Below are 17,400 nucleotides of genomic sequence, written 5' to 3'. Positions count from 1 at the left end.
CGCCTTTCTAGTTTTTTGTCTATCTTACTGCGCGTCTCATGTGACCTGTTGTCCCGTGCTTTCTTTTTGGCCTGAGAGCGTCTTTGTTTTCTTGTCTACATTATTTTATTTCTGTCGGTGGACTTCAGTAATGTCTTGGTACTATTTGAATGATCTGCTCTAGCTAGTCGTTCAGAAAAGGTAGGTTAACTTTTGGATTGATTGAATTGAAGTTTGTAATGTGATTTATATGAAGTGTAGTCTAATTATTAGAATTAGTTTAATGCTTTTGATTGAAAATATTCGTAATGGTCTGACTCGGTTTTTGGAGTTGTACCCATGCGCCTGAAACAGATGTTGGATCAATTAGGCCACTTTATTTTTGTTATAACAGTGAATAACTTAATCCATTTCGCAGTATTCAATTAATTTTTACCAGAAAAAAAATATTCTTTCCACATCATTTTTTTTCTCTTTATGTAACATCCATATGGTCTACTAAGCCCTTACAGTGTGCTGACTTCCCTGTATCCTCTGTTTTCATTAGTAGTCAAGGGAATGCCCCATGGTCAGCTTAGCCCCCGCTCATCAAACAATAACATCACTATCTTCTCCAAGGATGTCATGTAGGGTTTTCTGCACTGGCATAACGTGGTGTCCTTAGCCCCCCCCCCAGGCTACAACAAGTACAGAACTGTATATTAGTATCTGATCCTGACGTAGATCTACTATCTTCTGATTGTGATAAAAGAATAGAAAATCCATGTTAAATACAGAATCATTTTATGAGAGGCCAAGGACGGCCCCCCACCCATCACCCACACCTGCTACACCCCCGGTAGTTAAGCAGATGGTTTTCTGAGGCTTGAATAGAAGTTACAATTACAGACACATTGGGTTCACTTATAGTCTTCCTGTGATGTGCATGAAATACATGCAACTTTAAAAAGTATTTATTTCTTTATTGAAGTGTTGCATGGTGTCTTGTCAGAGGGATGGATGGCTCAAGGAATGTTCTGCAGGTTTGATGCTCTTAGAGTCAGTGCACCGATACAGATGAGGGCATCTTCACTGAGTGTTTGGATTGATTTTCATGTCTCTCTCTCCCTCCATTTCCTTGGGTACACTCTCTCTGTCGCTCCCTTTACAATTTCCATTGTTCTCTCCCTTTACAATCTCCATGATTCGCCCCCTTTACAATCTCCATGATTTTCTCTCTCCCTGACCTATTCTCTGTCTCCTCAGGGGCACAGTATGCCAGCAGCACCAGAGCCCATCTCTCTGGTGACACGCCGGCCCTCTGGTCAGAAAACCCCTCCCACCCACAGCCCGAAACCCGCCCCCAGACCGGCACTATCTCCTGGCAGGCCGCAATCCATGCAGTCCGTAATGCCCAGGGCGACGCCCCTAAGAGCATGAGTGCCCGCCCCTCTGTCCCTGGGGCCACGCCCGCCCCGGTGGGCTCTCTCTCACAGAGGAAGAGGCAGCAGTATGCCAAGAGCAAGAAGCAGAGCGGCTCCACCAACAGCAGGCCGCCCAGGGCGCTGTTCTGCCTCACTCTCAACAACCCCATCCGCAGAGCCTGTATCAGTCTGGTGGAGTGGAAGTATCCTTTCTGGGATCTGAATAGAGAGATACAGGCAGGCTTGGAATTTCATCATTTTAGGGGAAGGTCATTTGGCCTTTGGTATCACAAAAATGTTTAAGGCACAAAGGCCACATGCCAGGCACATAAGAGGATTTGGAGCTTACAAATAAACAACTTGAATTGCAAAACATACATGACATAAAAACATATACATTATTCACTTTTTAATATTGTATTTTGAGGAATAACTTAATTAAACTTTATGTACAAAAAAAAAATCAGTTATAATATGTTTTAATCCTGGAAATAATAAATCTATTCCTCCCTCAAATTATAGATTTTGCAATCTGTTTCATTTCTGAAGTTTTAGTTGGGCACGTTCACATGACGACAACAAACAGGCTACGGTATTGACAGTTAAGTAACGTTAAGGCTAAAAAGCCAGAAGGATTACATCACCTCAGTTACACAACTGTGGTTGTTCTCAGTTGCAAACTACAAATGAACTTAAGAACAAGCTGCTGACCGTGAGATTTTGACAGTAGCATGGGTACAAAGGCCATAGTGGTCGTAGGGCGTACAGTGATTTTCGGGGCATCATGGCCAGAGTGAAGGGCAACGACAGCCATGGCCATCGTGAAATTCCTAGGATGTATACAGGCCTGCCTGTGTTTACATATAGGAACCAGGAAAACAAGCGAAAGCAGTCAATGATCGTTACAACTGACTAACAACTGAATCAACCATTAATCATTTATTCTGCAATACTCTACAGTGATGTTGTAACCTTGTCATTGTCTGAGTCTTATAAACCCAGTTTGTAGCGGTCTAGAGCAGGGATGGGCAGCTTTGATGGGAATGGGGCCAAAATAACGTTATTTCATCTTAAGGGGCAGCAGTTGAGTACCCAGTACCACACACCCCACCCCAGTACTTTCCTTCAACACACATACGTGCATGTTGGTTTTTCTTTTTTTGTGAGAACCAAAATACAGACATTCCCTATCCCCTATGCCAAATGTTAACCCTAACCTTTATCCTTAAACCTAACCCACAATGGCTACACCTTAAAGTAACCTCAGTTCTAACACAAAAATAGTTTAATAGACAAAAAATATATATATTTTGAAAACTAGGACATTTCTATGTGAACAGTAGTGCAGATACAGTTTTAAAACCTATTTTTGCCACATAGCAATGAAGTAAAAGGCCAGTTCTGAAAGAAATTCACTGAGATGTAAAGGAAAAACAGCAATTCTACGCATGTTGCAAAGGGATACATGGTATGGAAGAATACAATGTCCTGTCAGTGTTTATGATCAGGTATTGACTTTGTGAACATTATGCCTTAACTGTTTCTCCCAGGCCCTTTGATATCTTTATACTGCTCTCTATTTTTGCCAACTGTGTGGCCTTAGCTATTTATATCCCCTTTCCCGAGGATGACTCCAATTCCACCAATCACGATCTGGTGAGTACTTAGTATGTTCTACTATAGCTGGCCTTAAAGAAATGAAAATGTTCTATTCTGTTAACTTATTTTACAGGCTTGACCATGGCATGAATGAACCATTCCACTCTGGGTATGAGAATTCAGGGTAGACTACAGGTAGATTGTACAGTTTTTCTGTTAAAGTAGACTGTTATTTACTGTTTAGTGTATTGATGCAGAGGTGGCGCTTTAATGGGTGCAGTGGGTGCCCATAGTAGCCTATCAGAGGGGCACACAAAGTTTTGTGGTGGAAAGTTTATCACAAACAGAATAAAATTGTATTATGATTTTTGTACTATTTAGTTGACATTGAAGTGATTAACATCTTGTTTTATGATTCCATAATGCATTTGTATGACTGACCAATCTGTGACCTAGTGTTTGCCAGAATTGGGCTATTTTTAATGAGTGTGCAGGTAAAAATGGGCTTGGGTGGGTCGATTTACACAGGGTTGTAGAGGAAAAATAAGTGTTTGTGCATTTTATTATTTGTGGAGTTCGCGGGTGATTGTGCAGTATATTCACAGCGATATGAGCTGTGGAAGATAGCTAGCTTAAGTAAGAAAACTACATAAATGGAATGTAGATATGTCTGCCACTCAGAGGATATTGATTTATAAAAAATATAGTGATGTGTGCCATTGAGAAAAGTCTTTAGTAAAGTTATTGAGTAGCAGAAGCTTGAGATGGATCCATCTGATGTTACAATGACAAGAGCAGCCTTGCAACTTCGAGTTAAGGGGAGGAATACGGTTAAGTTCCAGGTCCAACAGCAGCTAGCAGCAAAGTTTTGTAACTGGAGGTACGTATTGTTGTAGCCTAATAACAAGCTTCTGTTCTATTTGTCAGGTTACATGAAATCTCTGTATTATTTTGGGAGAATTTTATTAAATATTAATATCTGCTATCTTATAGTTGGGTAATCTGGCAGCTGTAGTAAGATTTTAGCGGTTGGGGGTGGGGGGCCTCCGTGGCTAAGGTTTGCACCAATGGGACAGGACGCTAAGCCCCGCCCCTGTGGTGATGAATATGGCTCATCACAGGTACTGTAGTATGACGAACACACACTGACCACTCACTGGGTAACACAATGAAAAACACTCACTGACCAGACACTAACTACAATACACTGACCAATCACTCAGGAACAAACACTAACCACACATTAAAAAAACACACACTTAACACACCCTGGGGAACACACTGAAAAACGCACAATGACCAGATCCTAACCACACACAAGGAACACAAACTAACCACACACTGAAGAACACACATTATCCACACACTATAGAACACACTAGAAACACATTCACTGACCACACATAGAAGAAATCACTGACCGCACACTGAAAAGCACACACTGACCACACACTAACCACATTGGGAAGAACACATCAGTAGCTGACATCAGTAGGGCTACAAGTGTTAGTCTGAAGCTTTCTTTGGAGCCTGCCCTGGGATTGCTTACTCCCTGCGTGGCCTCAGAGGTTTCCCGTTGTTATTTGGGGATGTATCAGGTTTCCTTTGTTGACACAAACAGTATGCACCACTAGACTGTATTGGAGGTCATCTGTCCTGTGTCATGCCCAGTCTGTTTGTAAGGGAAGCATATACACTCTTTGTTTAATATACCATGTTATATTATGTTAGTTTACGGTGTTGATTAAACTAAACAACACATCCATATCACTCTGGAATGTATTCTTGGTTGGCCTAAAATTCGGTACATTGGTGTCAGCAGTGGGATGCCAGCCTTGGGACTGTCAGAGAGGCGTGTACACGTAAATGGCTTTAAGTAGAGAAGCGTAGGGACACATCTTCTCCAATAAAACGGGTGCTGTACCAAACTTAACCCAAAGACCTAGAGACCTCTTTAAAGGGATTCAGACGTTTTGGCATCAATATTAATATATTGACTTGATAGTCACTGGACCTCTGAGACTCCCCTGGAATTTGATAAGAATTTAACAAGAGCTTGTCAAAGATATTGAATTAAATCCTGTTTTGACCAGCTGTATACCTTATGTTTCATCATTCAGTGAGATTGGCACAAGGAAAAATGATATCAGGTTTTCTGTTAGAGTTGCCTGCAAAGTCATTTTCAGAGTTGGTGAGTTTTTGGTCTCTCAGCACACAGATCCAATGGCATGCCAGTCTGTAGAAATACATGTCAAGTGTTTGATCGTCAGGTCCCTAACTGTAATAAATGAGAAAAAAGGTGTCCGTCCTCTTTTTATTATTTGTGCTAGAATACACATATATGAAGTTGACCTGCTTGATCTCACGCCTTGATCACTTCTGCAGTGTCATTGAAACAATAATGGATCTTCTGGGTATGTGTGCAACAACAGTGAACATATATATATATATATTTTTGTATCAGGCAATTTTTGCATAAAATGTCATGCCTGTATTGAATTAATCAAATGTACCCTTCACAGGGGCTGCAATGTTTCAAGGCAAACGTAGTGTTCCATTGAAAATGGAGAAAACAGTGTAGTAATCATGCTCAATCTGTGTCTCTGTGTAACCTCATGACCAAGCTTCAATTAATGGGCTGTTTCTTTATTCTGAAAGGTCTTGTCAGATTGTCTTGTCAGTTTGGTGAAGGTATAAGGCTTTTGTCAACACCTTTACAGGTACAAAAATTCAGAGATTTCTGTCCACGGGTAGCAGAAGCGGTGCTGTTGAGCCAAAACGGTTTCATGAAAATTGTGTATTATGTCATGTATGTGCAGCTTTGTGCTCCATATAAAAGAACAACACACTTTCAAAAGTATTGGACTGCATCTTTAAGTCATTAAACTGACAGTCTTATCTGGAAGTACTTAATGTACAGGTACATCTCAAAAAATTTTAATATCGTGGATGTTATTTTCTTTTTCTGTAATTCAAATTAAAAAGTGACACCTTCATATATTCTAGATTCATTACACATAAAGTGAAACATCCATCTATCTTCTTCCACTTCATCTGGGGCCGGGTCGCGGGGGCAGCAGTCTAAGCAGAGATGCCCAGACTTCCCTCTTCCTAGACACTTCCTCCAGCTCTTCCGGGGGGACACCGAGGCGTTCCCAGGCCAGCCGGGAGACATAGTCCCTCCAGCGTGTCCTAGGTCTTCCCCGGGGTCTCCTCCCGGCGGGACGGGCCGGGAACACCTTCCCAGGAAGGCGTTCAGGAGGCATCCGGAGCAGATGCCCAAGCCACCTCAGCTGACCCCTCTCGATGTGGAGGAGCAGCGGCTCTACTTTGAGCTTCTCCCGGGTGACCGAGCTTTTCACCCTATCTCTAAGGGATCGCCCAGCCACCCTCATTTCGGCCACCTGTATCCGGGATCTTGTCCTTTAGGTCATGACCCAAAGCTCATGACCATAGGTGAGAGTATGAACGTAGATTGACCGGGAGAGCTTCGCCTTGCGGCTCAGCTCTTTCTTCACCACGACAGACCGATACATCGACCGCATTACTGCAGAAGCTGCACGATCCGTCTGTCAATCTCCCGTTCCATCTTTCCCTCACTCGTGAACAAGACCCCTAGATACTTAAACTCCTCCACTTGAGGCAGGCACTCTCCATCAACCTGAAATGGGCAAGCCTCCCTTTTCTGACTGAGGACCATGGCCTCGGATTTGGAGGTACTGTTTTTCATCCCCACCGCTTTACACTCTGCTGCAAACCGTCCCAGTGCATGCTGAAGTTCCTGGTTTGAAGGGGCCAACACGACAACATAATCCGCAAAGAGCAGAGACGAAATCGTGTGGTCCCCAAACCTGACACCCTCCGGCCCCTGGCTGTGCCTAGAAATTCTGTCCATAAAAATTACGAACAGAACCGGAGACAAAGGGCAGCCCTGCCGGAGTCCAACATGCACTGGGAACAAGTCTGACTTACTGCCGGCAATGCGGACTAAGCTCCTGCTTCGGTCGTACAGGGACCTGACAGCCCTTAGCAAAGGACCCAGGACCCCATATTCCCGAAGCACCCTCCACAGGATGCCGCGAGGGACACAGTCGAATGCCTTCTCCAAATCCACAAAACACATGTGGATTGGTTGGGCAAACTCCTATGAACCCTCCATCACCCCGTAGAGGGTATAGAGCTGGTCCGGTGTTCCACGGCCCGGACGAAAACCACACTGTTCCTCCTGAATCCGAGGTTCTACTATCGGCCGTATTCTCCTCTCCAGTACCCTGGCATAGACTTTCCCGGGGAGGCTGAGAAGTGTGATCCCCCTGTAGTTGGAACACACCCTCCGGTCCCCCTTCTTAAAAAGAGGGACCACCACCCCGGTCTGCCATCCCAGAGGCACTGTCACCGACCGCCACGCGATGCTGCAGAGGCGTGTCAACCAAGACAGCCCCACAACATCCAGAGACTTGAGGTACTCAGGGCAGATCTCATCCACCCCCGGTGCCTTGCCACCGAGGAGTTTCTTGACTACCTCTGTGACTTCAGCCCGGGTGAATGGACGAGTCCACCTCTGAGCCCTCATCCTCTGCTTCCTCAATGGAAGACGTGACGGTGGGATTGAGGAAATCCTTCAAGTACTCCTTCTACCGCCCGATGACATCCCCAGTTGAGGTCAACAGCTGCCCACCTCCACTGTAAACAGCGTTGGTAGGGCACTGTTTCCTTCTCCTGAGGCCCCGGACGGTTTGCCAGAATCTCTTCGAGGCCAGCCGATAATCCTTCTCCATGGCCTCACCGAAATCCTCCCAGGCCCGAGTTTTTGCCTCCACAACCCCCCGGGCTGCAGTCCGCTTGGCCTGCCGGTACCCGTCAGCTGCCTCAGGAGTCCCACAAGCCAACCAGACCTGATAGGACTCCTTCTTCAGCTTACTTCCGGTGTCCACCACTGGGTTCGGGGATTGCCGCCTCGACAGGCTCCAGAGATCTTACGGCCACAGCTCCGAGCGGCCGCTTCGATAATGGCGGTGGAGAACATGGTCCACTCGGACTCAATATCTCCAGCCTCCCTCGGGATCCAGTCGAAGCTCTGCCGGAGGTGGGAGTTAAAGATCTCTCTGACAGGAGACTTGGCCAGACGTTCCCAGCAGACCCTTACAGTACACTTGAGTCTGCCGAGTCTGTCCAGCTTCCTCCCCTGCCATCGGATCCAACTCACCACCAGGTGGTGATCAGTTGACAGCTCCGCCCCTCTCTTCACCCGAGTGTCCAAGACATACGGCCGCAGGTCAGATGAAACGAAAACAAAGTTGATCATCGACCTACGGCCTAGGGTGTCCTGATGCCACGTGCACTGATGGACACCCTTATGCTTGAACATGGTGTTCGTTATGGACAAACTGTGACTAGCACAGAAGTCCAATAACTGAACACTGCTCGGGTTCAGGGGGGCGTTGAAGTCCCCCAGTAGAACAATGGAGTCCCCAGTCGGAGCATTTTCCAGCACTTATCTCTAGTCGGAACCTCTTAACCTCACGCACGATCTCTGGCTCCTTCCCCGCCAGCGAGGTGACGTTCCACGTCCCTAGAACTAGTTTCCGTGTCCAGGGATCGGGTTGTCATGGCGCCCACCTTCGACTGCCTCTACGCACCGACCCCTTATGGTCCCTCCTGCAGGTGGTGAGCCCACGGGAAGGTGGCCCCACGTCGCTCCTTCGGGCAGAGCCTGGCCGGACCCTGTGGGGTAAGGCCCGGCCACCAGGCGCTCGCATACGAGCCCCAACCCAGGGCTGTGCCATACCAGGGCGACATCATGATCCTCAAAAGGTTTTCCGTCATTAAAGGGTTTTGAACCGCTCTTAGTCTGACCCGTCACCTAAAGTGAAACATTTCAAGTTTTTTTTTGTTTCAATCTTGATGATTATGGCTTACAGCTCATGGAAATCCAAAATCTGATATCTCAAAATATTAGAATAAAAAATGTATAATACAGAAATGTCGACTTTTCCTATATTAACTTTTCCATTATATATATATATTTTTTTTGGATGCACATGTAGAGAGTACATCAAATACATTTTCTTACTTTGTTGTACAGACCCTCCCATGGGAAACACCCACAACCCTGGCCTTACATGTGCCATGCTTTTACACGGTATGATACATGGTACATGGTATGATACAAGTCATTTACCCCTGCTTCATTTTCTTTGCATGACTTGTCTTGGATCAGCTTCCCTTAGTGTTTGGAAGACATTATTTCCCTTATTGTCTATATGCTGTTGTCCCCGATTCTTCCATGATGTTTATTATGAAGGTAAGCTACAGATAACTAAGTTCCTAATAAATTTTCCTTTAGGAAAATAATTAATATTGTTGTTGTTATAATAATAATAATACCAAAAAGGCATAAGTAGTTATACTTGGGATGTTTCTTTTAGGGTCTTGACAAGACGAAGATTGTACCGTCTGGTTTGCTCGTCTTCGACACAGAGTTAAGAATGTCACCTTGTTAACGTACAACAACGCAAGTCACATTTTCTCTCTGAAATTAAGGAATCCTTCAGAGTTATGAGATGGTGATTTAGGAAAATTAAGATTTAGGTAATTTGGGACAAGTGAACTTCCTGTCTACAGTGAATGTCCAGGTACTTGATGGTTTAGTACAGGCTTTCTGGGAAGTGTGGTTTTAGATTTACAGTAAAGTGCTCTGAGTTAACATGAGTAAGCTACTTTTCAGCATGTGTGGACTAACAACCAACACAAATACACAAGCAAACAATCACAAACTCTCACTTGCGTCAAGACAGAGGAGACTCGTCACCTGGCCTCTAAAATAGCATTGCTGAGTGGGAAGGTGTCTCTTTGTGTCAAAATGTTACTAGCTAGCTTGAATGACACCAAAAACATGTGCGTGTATCTGTCTTAATCTTTGAAAACCACTCTCTCGTAAAGTGTAATCCTCATTCCAGCACTAAGGATGGATCAGAAGTGGCGATCTAGAGCATGAATGAGTGATGTGTGTCTGTGTCTTAAGGAGGATTGTGTATCCTGCTGTGTGATGGTCCCTTCTTAGCGGCTTGAGATGTTGTCCGTCATGTGTCATTGAGCAGGGCACGTAATGCTAGCCTGGCTCTTCATCTGGTGTGCCAGTAACTGTGGGCCTATACTAATCAAGCGTGTAACCAGGAAAATTCTATTTTCAGCGTGTGTGTATGTACTTGTGTGCGTGTCTCTGCGTTTTTGTGGGTGTTGCGCCAGGTTCAGAGGATTAAGCTATGCTGTGTGGATTAGTGGCCAGTTGATGAGTGGAGGTTGCATGGACAGAGAGAGGGAGAGAGGGAGAGAGGGAGAGAGGGGGAGAGGGAGGGAGGGAGGGAGGGTGAGGTCAGAGACGGGGCAGATACTAGGTCACGCGTGGGAGGTGGGAGGATAGTGTTTCATGGAATGACGTTTGCTTTAAACCGTGTTCATTTTCTGTCATGGCTGTTTTCTCATTAGCTGGGGATTCTGTTTGAAGTATCTGTTTACAACACATGTCAGGGATTTCATTGTCAAACTGCTGCGTACATTTGCAGTGTTCTGCATGCTAAGATTCATTCAAAGGGACAGATAACATAGCCAGCATTTACTGGTAGAATTCTAAGTAACTTTTGTGTGTAGTGGCGTTGAGATGTGAATGTGTATCTTTTTTAACATGGGAGTTATATTCCAGTTACATAACAAATAAAGCAAACTGTGTCCTTACTGCCTAAATGAAGGCTTGGTTTTGATTGGAAAAGATTGCTTCTGTACTCCACTTTTGTGATTTTCACTTTGGCTTGTGGACCCATGAAAGGATGAGGGGTTTAACAGTGGGTCATGTGACTCTGGCTCTAAGCCCTGCGGTGGCTCTGGCTTGGATGATTAGGATCATATGGAGCTTGGTTGTGCTTTGACAGGTACTTATATTTATGACATCTCCTCTGACCACTAGCATACTGAATGTACAATCCATCTAATTAATAATCCAATGAGTGAGCCGTTGCATCAGTTTCCATTGGCAACAGGAGCCAACCATTGCACCATAAACAATTTCTAAATACTGGAGAAAGACTGAATTAAAAACATTTTGCTAATATGTTTCCTGTCTTGGGTAATTTTGATTACTGATTCCCTATTGTTGTGTATTGTGTATTATCAAGGTGTCTGGTGGAATTACCAAGTATTCAGACCCCTTCACGTTTTCTTATAGACTCGATTTATAATTGATTTAATGAAGCAAATTTGTCATCCATCTACACACAGTACCCTATAATAAAATAATAGAAATCGGTGCAAATAAAATAAAATGTGAGATCTTGTGTACATAAGTATTCCTTTTTTCGGTATTTATATATCATCTTTGGAAGTGATCACAGCATAGTCTTCTTGGGTATGAGTCTAACCTAGTCTAACTGGATTTCAATCAGGTTTTCTTCAAGGACCTTGTGGGAACACATTATGTAGAACATTATCTAAAACTAATATTATCTGCTAGGCTACCCAGTGTTGTCATGGTTAATTGGATAAAGGTTTGAGCTATTCTACAGTAAACCCTAAATGAGAGAAACTCTAAATCCAATGCTTTGCAGAGGAATAACATTTTAGTCAGACTCAATATCATACCTTTCAACATGTTGCCTTTCAACTAGTGGCCATGTGATAGACACTACAACTTATTCTCCTTCCAAGGCAATTCCAAAACTTTATTTATAGCACATTTTTCATACAACTTTAGATAAAAAGACAGATTATGAAAGAGGCGCAATTGATACATTAATAGACTATTTGTAAGAAAAGACAATTGATTTATTGGAACATTTAATAAATAAATTGATGTTGTTAACTAGTTTCAAAGCACTCAAATAACTTTACTAAAAGCATTCACGAACAGTGTGGTTTTGAGTCCTGCTTCAAATGTTTTTGGGGGTTATGCTACTTTTAAGATCGACAGAGAATCTGGTCCAGATATGCACAGCATGGGTTGCTTCATCCAGTTTTGCCCTGAAACATTTCAAGCTTTTTTTTGTTTTAATCTTGATGATTATGGCTTACAGCTCATGGAAATCCAAAATCTGATATCTCAAAATATTAGAATAAAAAATTTATAATACAGAAATGTCGACTTTTCCTAAATTAACTTTTCCATTATATATATATATTTATTTGATGCACATGTAGAGAGTACATCAAATACATTTTCTTACTTTGTCGTACAGACCCTCCCATGGGAAACACCCACAACCCTAGTTTAGCCCCAAGCAGCATGGCCTTGTAATCATTATTGCTGACAGGAACCAAGTGTTGTGACTTAAGGATTAGGGTAATGTGGTCTTACTTTTTCCCTGTAAGAATTCTATCAGCTGCATTTTGAATAAGCTGAAGCTTTTTCATGGTCTTTATGGGGAGCCCTGCCATAGACAAACCTGCTAGAAATAAAAGCTTTTATGTAGCTATTTAGGTGAACTATAATGCCAAGGGGAGCACAGAGGTCATAGGGGTTTCATTTAGCTTAATTGTTTCAAATGTAACTTTACATATGAATACATTCATTTTGGTTGGTTATTGCATAATGCACCATGTTATTACATGTTCATAAAACATTTTTTATTACAAAATGCGGGGAAATGTATTACTGCATTCAAGCTGTTTTACAAAATGTTTCACTCCCACACACTGCACCCCACCCCCAAATAATCCACACTTTAGGTCATAAAATTGCAACTTAATTAGAGACAATCCCGGGCAGCTGACTCTAATTGGGGACTAACAAAAACTAAACATAGAGATGCCAAGAGAGGCATCCCTACAGTCAGGCCCTGACACTTGACCAGTCTATTCACCTAAGATCTTACAAAAAACTCACCCTGAATGAGTTAATGCTATAGCCAATTTTATCATTGTAGCTGTCTAATCTACTAGAAGCCATTTTTCATCCTCACACAGGTTCATTCAGCTTCCTAGTTTAGGCACCAACAGAACTAACTGCAGTTTGTATGCTCTGTCTGCACTTAAATCGTGTGTGTGTGTTTGTCTGTATTGTGTTTGATGAAAATGTCAGGTTTTCTTTTTTTGGTTCAGGGACTAATGTTTAGCCACTAAACATTTAGAGGAGAGCAAATGAGACTCCGGCTAAATAGCATAATGATATGGTTGTGTGCGATTTTGTGTATGAAGGTGAAATAGAGGCATATGTTGTCTAGGTGTAAAAAAAGATTAGCAAAATGAAAATGTATAATTTGTTTGTAGTTGTAAACATTTTGCATACTCAAAAAAATGTGAAATTTATTTGGTAGTTATAAAAAAGTTTAGCATACTTGTAACTAACTTGATATTTGGAATCATGAATCTCATTGATTACACTTGCCAAAGTAAAATACTCACACATGCCTTGTCTTCAGAATAAGTGTGTGGTCAAAGGTGTAAAAAGGCACGCACTTATCATTTTGCTTCTTTCCATAATATTTGAAGGTAAAATTACATCAAGTATCTGTAAGTAAATTGTAGAAAGTATTGTCTGTTGGCTATAAGACAACCTCCTTGTTATAATATTGCATGCCATCTGTTGGTGAATTTGCCTTACTCTTAACACTGCTAATTATAACAGTATTTGTTTGATACCCCTATTAGTATTGCAATGTGCTCAACACAACCACTGGTGTGTTAATTACATTTTATTCTTATAAACACGCATCTTTCTTTGTCTAGAAACACATTTAAATGAAACATTCCTTCGACAGCCTATACAAACTACTTTCAGTTAAGGCAGTATGTTTTAAGACACATCCACTGCTACTAAGTTACTTCAGTAGTAACTCACTGTAGAGACCACAGGCAGCAGAACACCAAGCACCACCACTCAGCACAGGTCCTCCACGGCTGTGAGCTCAGTCCACTGCTGTTTACCCACAACTGCTGTGCCAGGACAGAATCCAAACACATCGTCAGTGATTGCCAGCAACACTACAGTGGTGGGCCTCATTACAGATGTCCCTCATCTATTTCTAGCCCCAAGGGGGTGGCACAGACAAATACATAAAATAAAAAACAGAAATGACCATGTCGACAACTGCCTGTAACTGCTGTATTGAAACAATGTAGTGTTTACTGCTTTTAATTCAAGCCTGTGTCAGTTCAAATGGACGGAATATAGTATACTATAATCCTGTTCATGGATTGCTATGTTGCAGTGTTGTATTCCATTAACACCAACTGTCATGCAACCTCTGGCATTAATGTATCATCATTTAAATGTGAGATTCTTTTAGTAATCTAAAAGGCTACTGAAATCATTTTTAAAAGTTGTTTGCATGCACTGCATTCATTTGCACAAATACTGTTTGTTTATGTAATTCATTGTTTGCAATTCATCATGTTTCTCAAGCATCTGTGCTTTAGGCATATACAGTTAGGTCCGGAAATAACTGGACACTGACACGTTTTATTTTGGCTGTTTACCAAAATATATTCAAGTTACAGTTGAATAATGAATATGGGCTTAAAGTGCAGTCTCTCAGCTTTAATTGTTAAATGATTAAATAATTATTCACATCCAAATTGGATGAAGGGTTTAGGAATTAAAGCACTTTAATATGTAGCCCCCTCTTTTTTAAGGGACCAAAACTAATTGGACAATTCACTCAAGCTGTTTCTTGGACATTGTGGGCTGTTCCTTTATTTCTTCATCAGTTAAGCAGGTAGAAGTCTACTTAACACAAGGTCCCCGCTCATAGCTTAAAACAGATTTGTATCTGTAGAATTGGAGTTGTATCTGTAAAAACACAGTAGAACCTGCATAATGGAGTTGTCTGCTAAACAGGATTTGTAAGTTGCAAATTGGTGATGTTTACAAACAAATCCTGATATACAAGTTGCACCTTTGGGTTGATATTAGCTCCATAACAGTCCTGCTAACTTCTCAGATCACCTCTGAATTGTGTGTCAGTCAGAAAAGGTAGAGTACAGAATGCATGTAATGCCACAGGTGTTGTCAGGTGTTGACATATACAGGAAGTTGATGTTTGAAGAGTTTTCACTAACATCACAGTTTCAGCCAGGCTTGGGGAGGAGGGCTGGGCTAAGTGCAGATGACCATTGATCATTGCGAGCTCCCAGAGCTTAGTGGAGTGTGGCAGGGTGTGAGCCCCCCAGGCACACAGCATTATTCACAGCCTTTTTTAAGGTTGTGCCTCATTGCAACCAGGAAGTGTTCTGCTGTCCTCAGGGGTGCCAGCCACTAACCTGACTGTTTCGAAATCTGTTCTGGCATTTTCTGTTCCAACATTCCTTCGTGGGTAAATTTCCAAGAGCACCAGAGAGTGCATACTTCTTAGGTTTGGCGAATGCAAAATGCCTAAAATTGCAGGTATGCAAACCTTTGAGCACGCTCTTGGAGAATTGGTAATATATGTACCATTTGTAAAGAAATAAATTAGTGACCAGGCAAAACCTGTCTTTTATTTCTTATGGGATTCACATTCAACATGCCGCATTCATCTTGCCATCAGGTTTTGCAAGATTCCCCATGCCTTTAGAGTTCACACACCCCCAAAACGTCAGTGAGCCACCACCATGCTTCACAGTGGAGACAGTATTCTGTTCACTATAGGCCTTGTTGTGACCATAGAGCTCTATTTTGGTCTTGTCACTCCAAATAACAGTGCCAGAAGCTGTGAGGTGTTGTCGGGCATATTGTAACCAGGCTTTTTTGTGGCATTGAAGCAGTAAAGGCTTCTTTCTGGCAACTCGACCATGCAGCTCATTTCTGTTCAAGTATCGTCATATTGTGCTCCTTGAAACAACCACACTGTCTTTTTCCAGAGCAGCCTGTATTTCTCCTGAGGTTACTTGTATGTTTTTCTCTATCCCAAACAATTCTTCTGCCAGTTTTGGCTGAACTCTTTCTTGGTCTTCCTAACCTTGGCTTGGTGTCAAAAGATCCCTGAATTTTCCACTTCTTAATAAGTGATTGAACTGTACTGACTGGCATTTGCAAGGCTTTGGACATCTTTTTATATCCTTTTCCATCTTTATAAAGTTCCATTACCTTGTTATGCAGGTCTTTTGACAGTTCTTTTCTGCTCCCCATGGCTCAGTATCTAGCCTGCTTAGTGCATCCATGTGAGAGATAACAAACTCACAGACACTAATTTGCAATTTAAAAAGCCACAGGTATGGGAAATGTACCTTTAAATTCAATTTTCACCTTTGTGTGTCACCTTGTGTGTCTGTAACAAGGCTAAACATTCAAGGGTATGTAAACTTTTGATCAGGGCCATTTGGGTGATTTTATGTTATGATTTAAAATGGAGCCAAACAACTGTGATAATAAATGGCTTTATATGATCACAATCCTTAAATGATCCTTTGATTTGGAGTCTTAAAAAGTGACAGTTAACTTCTGTACTCGTTCTGTACTCGTTGAAGATATGAAACATTTAGCAGTTTCAAAGACAACTGAGTCTGGAACTGGGCTGTCAAATTGTACACACACATGTAGTACACAATAATATAACTTTGTCAACTTTAAATGTTCAGCTAGCACATTTGGTTTCCCATTTTTTCTGGGAGCTAAAGCATACAGTCCTGACAAGTGAAACTAAATGCCCATCAAAATCTTCTGAGAACAGAAGTGAACATTTTGCCTGTTTTGAAATGTTTTTTATTTGATAAATATTTTCAACAATGTTTTATTAACGCTATAAGAACAGAAATTATAGGTTACTTTTATTTATTTTTTAGCTTTTAAAACCAAATGCTTAATCAATACTTTGAATTATACTGGTAGTTGCTTTTAGGTTAACTGGCATAAATCATGCAAACTAATTTCTTTCACATTGTGATGAAATTTCAAAGGAAACTAGCACTCATTAAGGTCAGGTTTGGCCAATTAGTGGGTGTGACTTTTTGAGTACAAGGCATGCTGGGATGATTGTAGAAACAGAATTGTATAATGTTAATAATATTTGTAACATTATTACAAGTACAAGACAAGCTGGAAAGATTGTAGACACATTGTATTAACAGAATTGTTTAATGCTAATATTGTTGGTGGTGTTATTAAAAATTGCATGCTGGGATGATGGTAGAAACAGAATTGTTCATTGACCGATGAAATTGTTGAGAGTTAATGGAAGTGAATAAAGAAAAAGGGGAAATAGAAAACATCAATGATCAGAGGTTTCTTGTGGTAGTATGATTGGCTAATAAAAATTTATTTCTGGGAGACCCATTTAATGTAATAACAATGTTGAAATAGTGTTTGCTAAGAATGCAATGGGGCCGAGTGACCAGGAGCAGTTTAGTTTTGATATCCTGTGTTTCCAAGGTGCAGATGGAGAAAGCATTGGTTATATCAATTATCAGAATTTATGCACTGATGAAAGCTGTTATCTGGAGTTCCTTTGGACAT

The 17,400-nt window shown here is 41.8% G+C and overlaps 1 protein-coding gene across 7 annotated transcripts in view; it reads left to right on the top strand.

Annotated features, from left to right (window-relative positions):
• The window catches only part of cacna1db (calcium channel, voltage-dependent, L type, alpha 1D subunit, b), a 104,377-nt gene that overhangs the window by 2,632 nt on the left and 84,345 nt on the right, over positions 1–17,400 (top strand). For all 7 annotated transcript variants that reach the window (XM_034295724.1, XM_034295729.1, XM_034295728.1 and 4 more), the window contains exons 2-3: positions 1,225–1,585; positions 2,933–3,038. In XM_034295724.1, coding sequence (XP_034151615.1) covers positions 1,225–1,585; positions 2,933–3,038 — 467 coding nt within the window. The remainder of the gene's footprint in view (positions 1–1,224; positions 1,586–2,932; positions 3,039–17,400) is intronic.

The sequence above is a fragment of the Esox lucius genome, chromosome 12 (assembly GCF_011004845.1).
Source record: "Esox lucius isolate fEsoLuc1 chromosome 12, fEsoLuc1.pri, whole genome shotgun sequence".
Lineage (NCBI taxonomy): Eukaryota > Metazoa > Chordata > Actinopteri > Esociformes > Esocidae > Esox > Esox lucius.
This window is presented reverse-complemented; position numbering and strand designations above follow the sequence as displayed.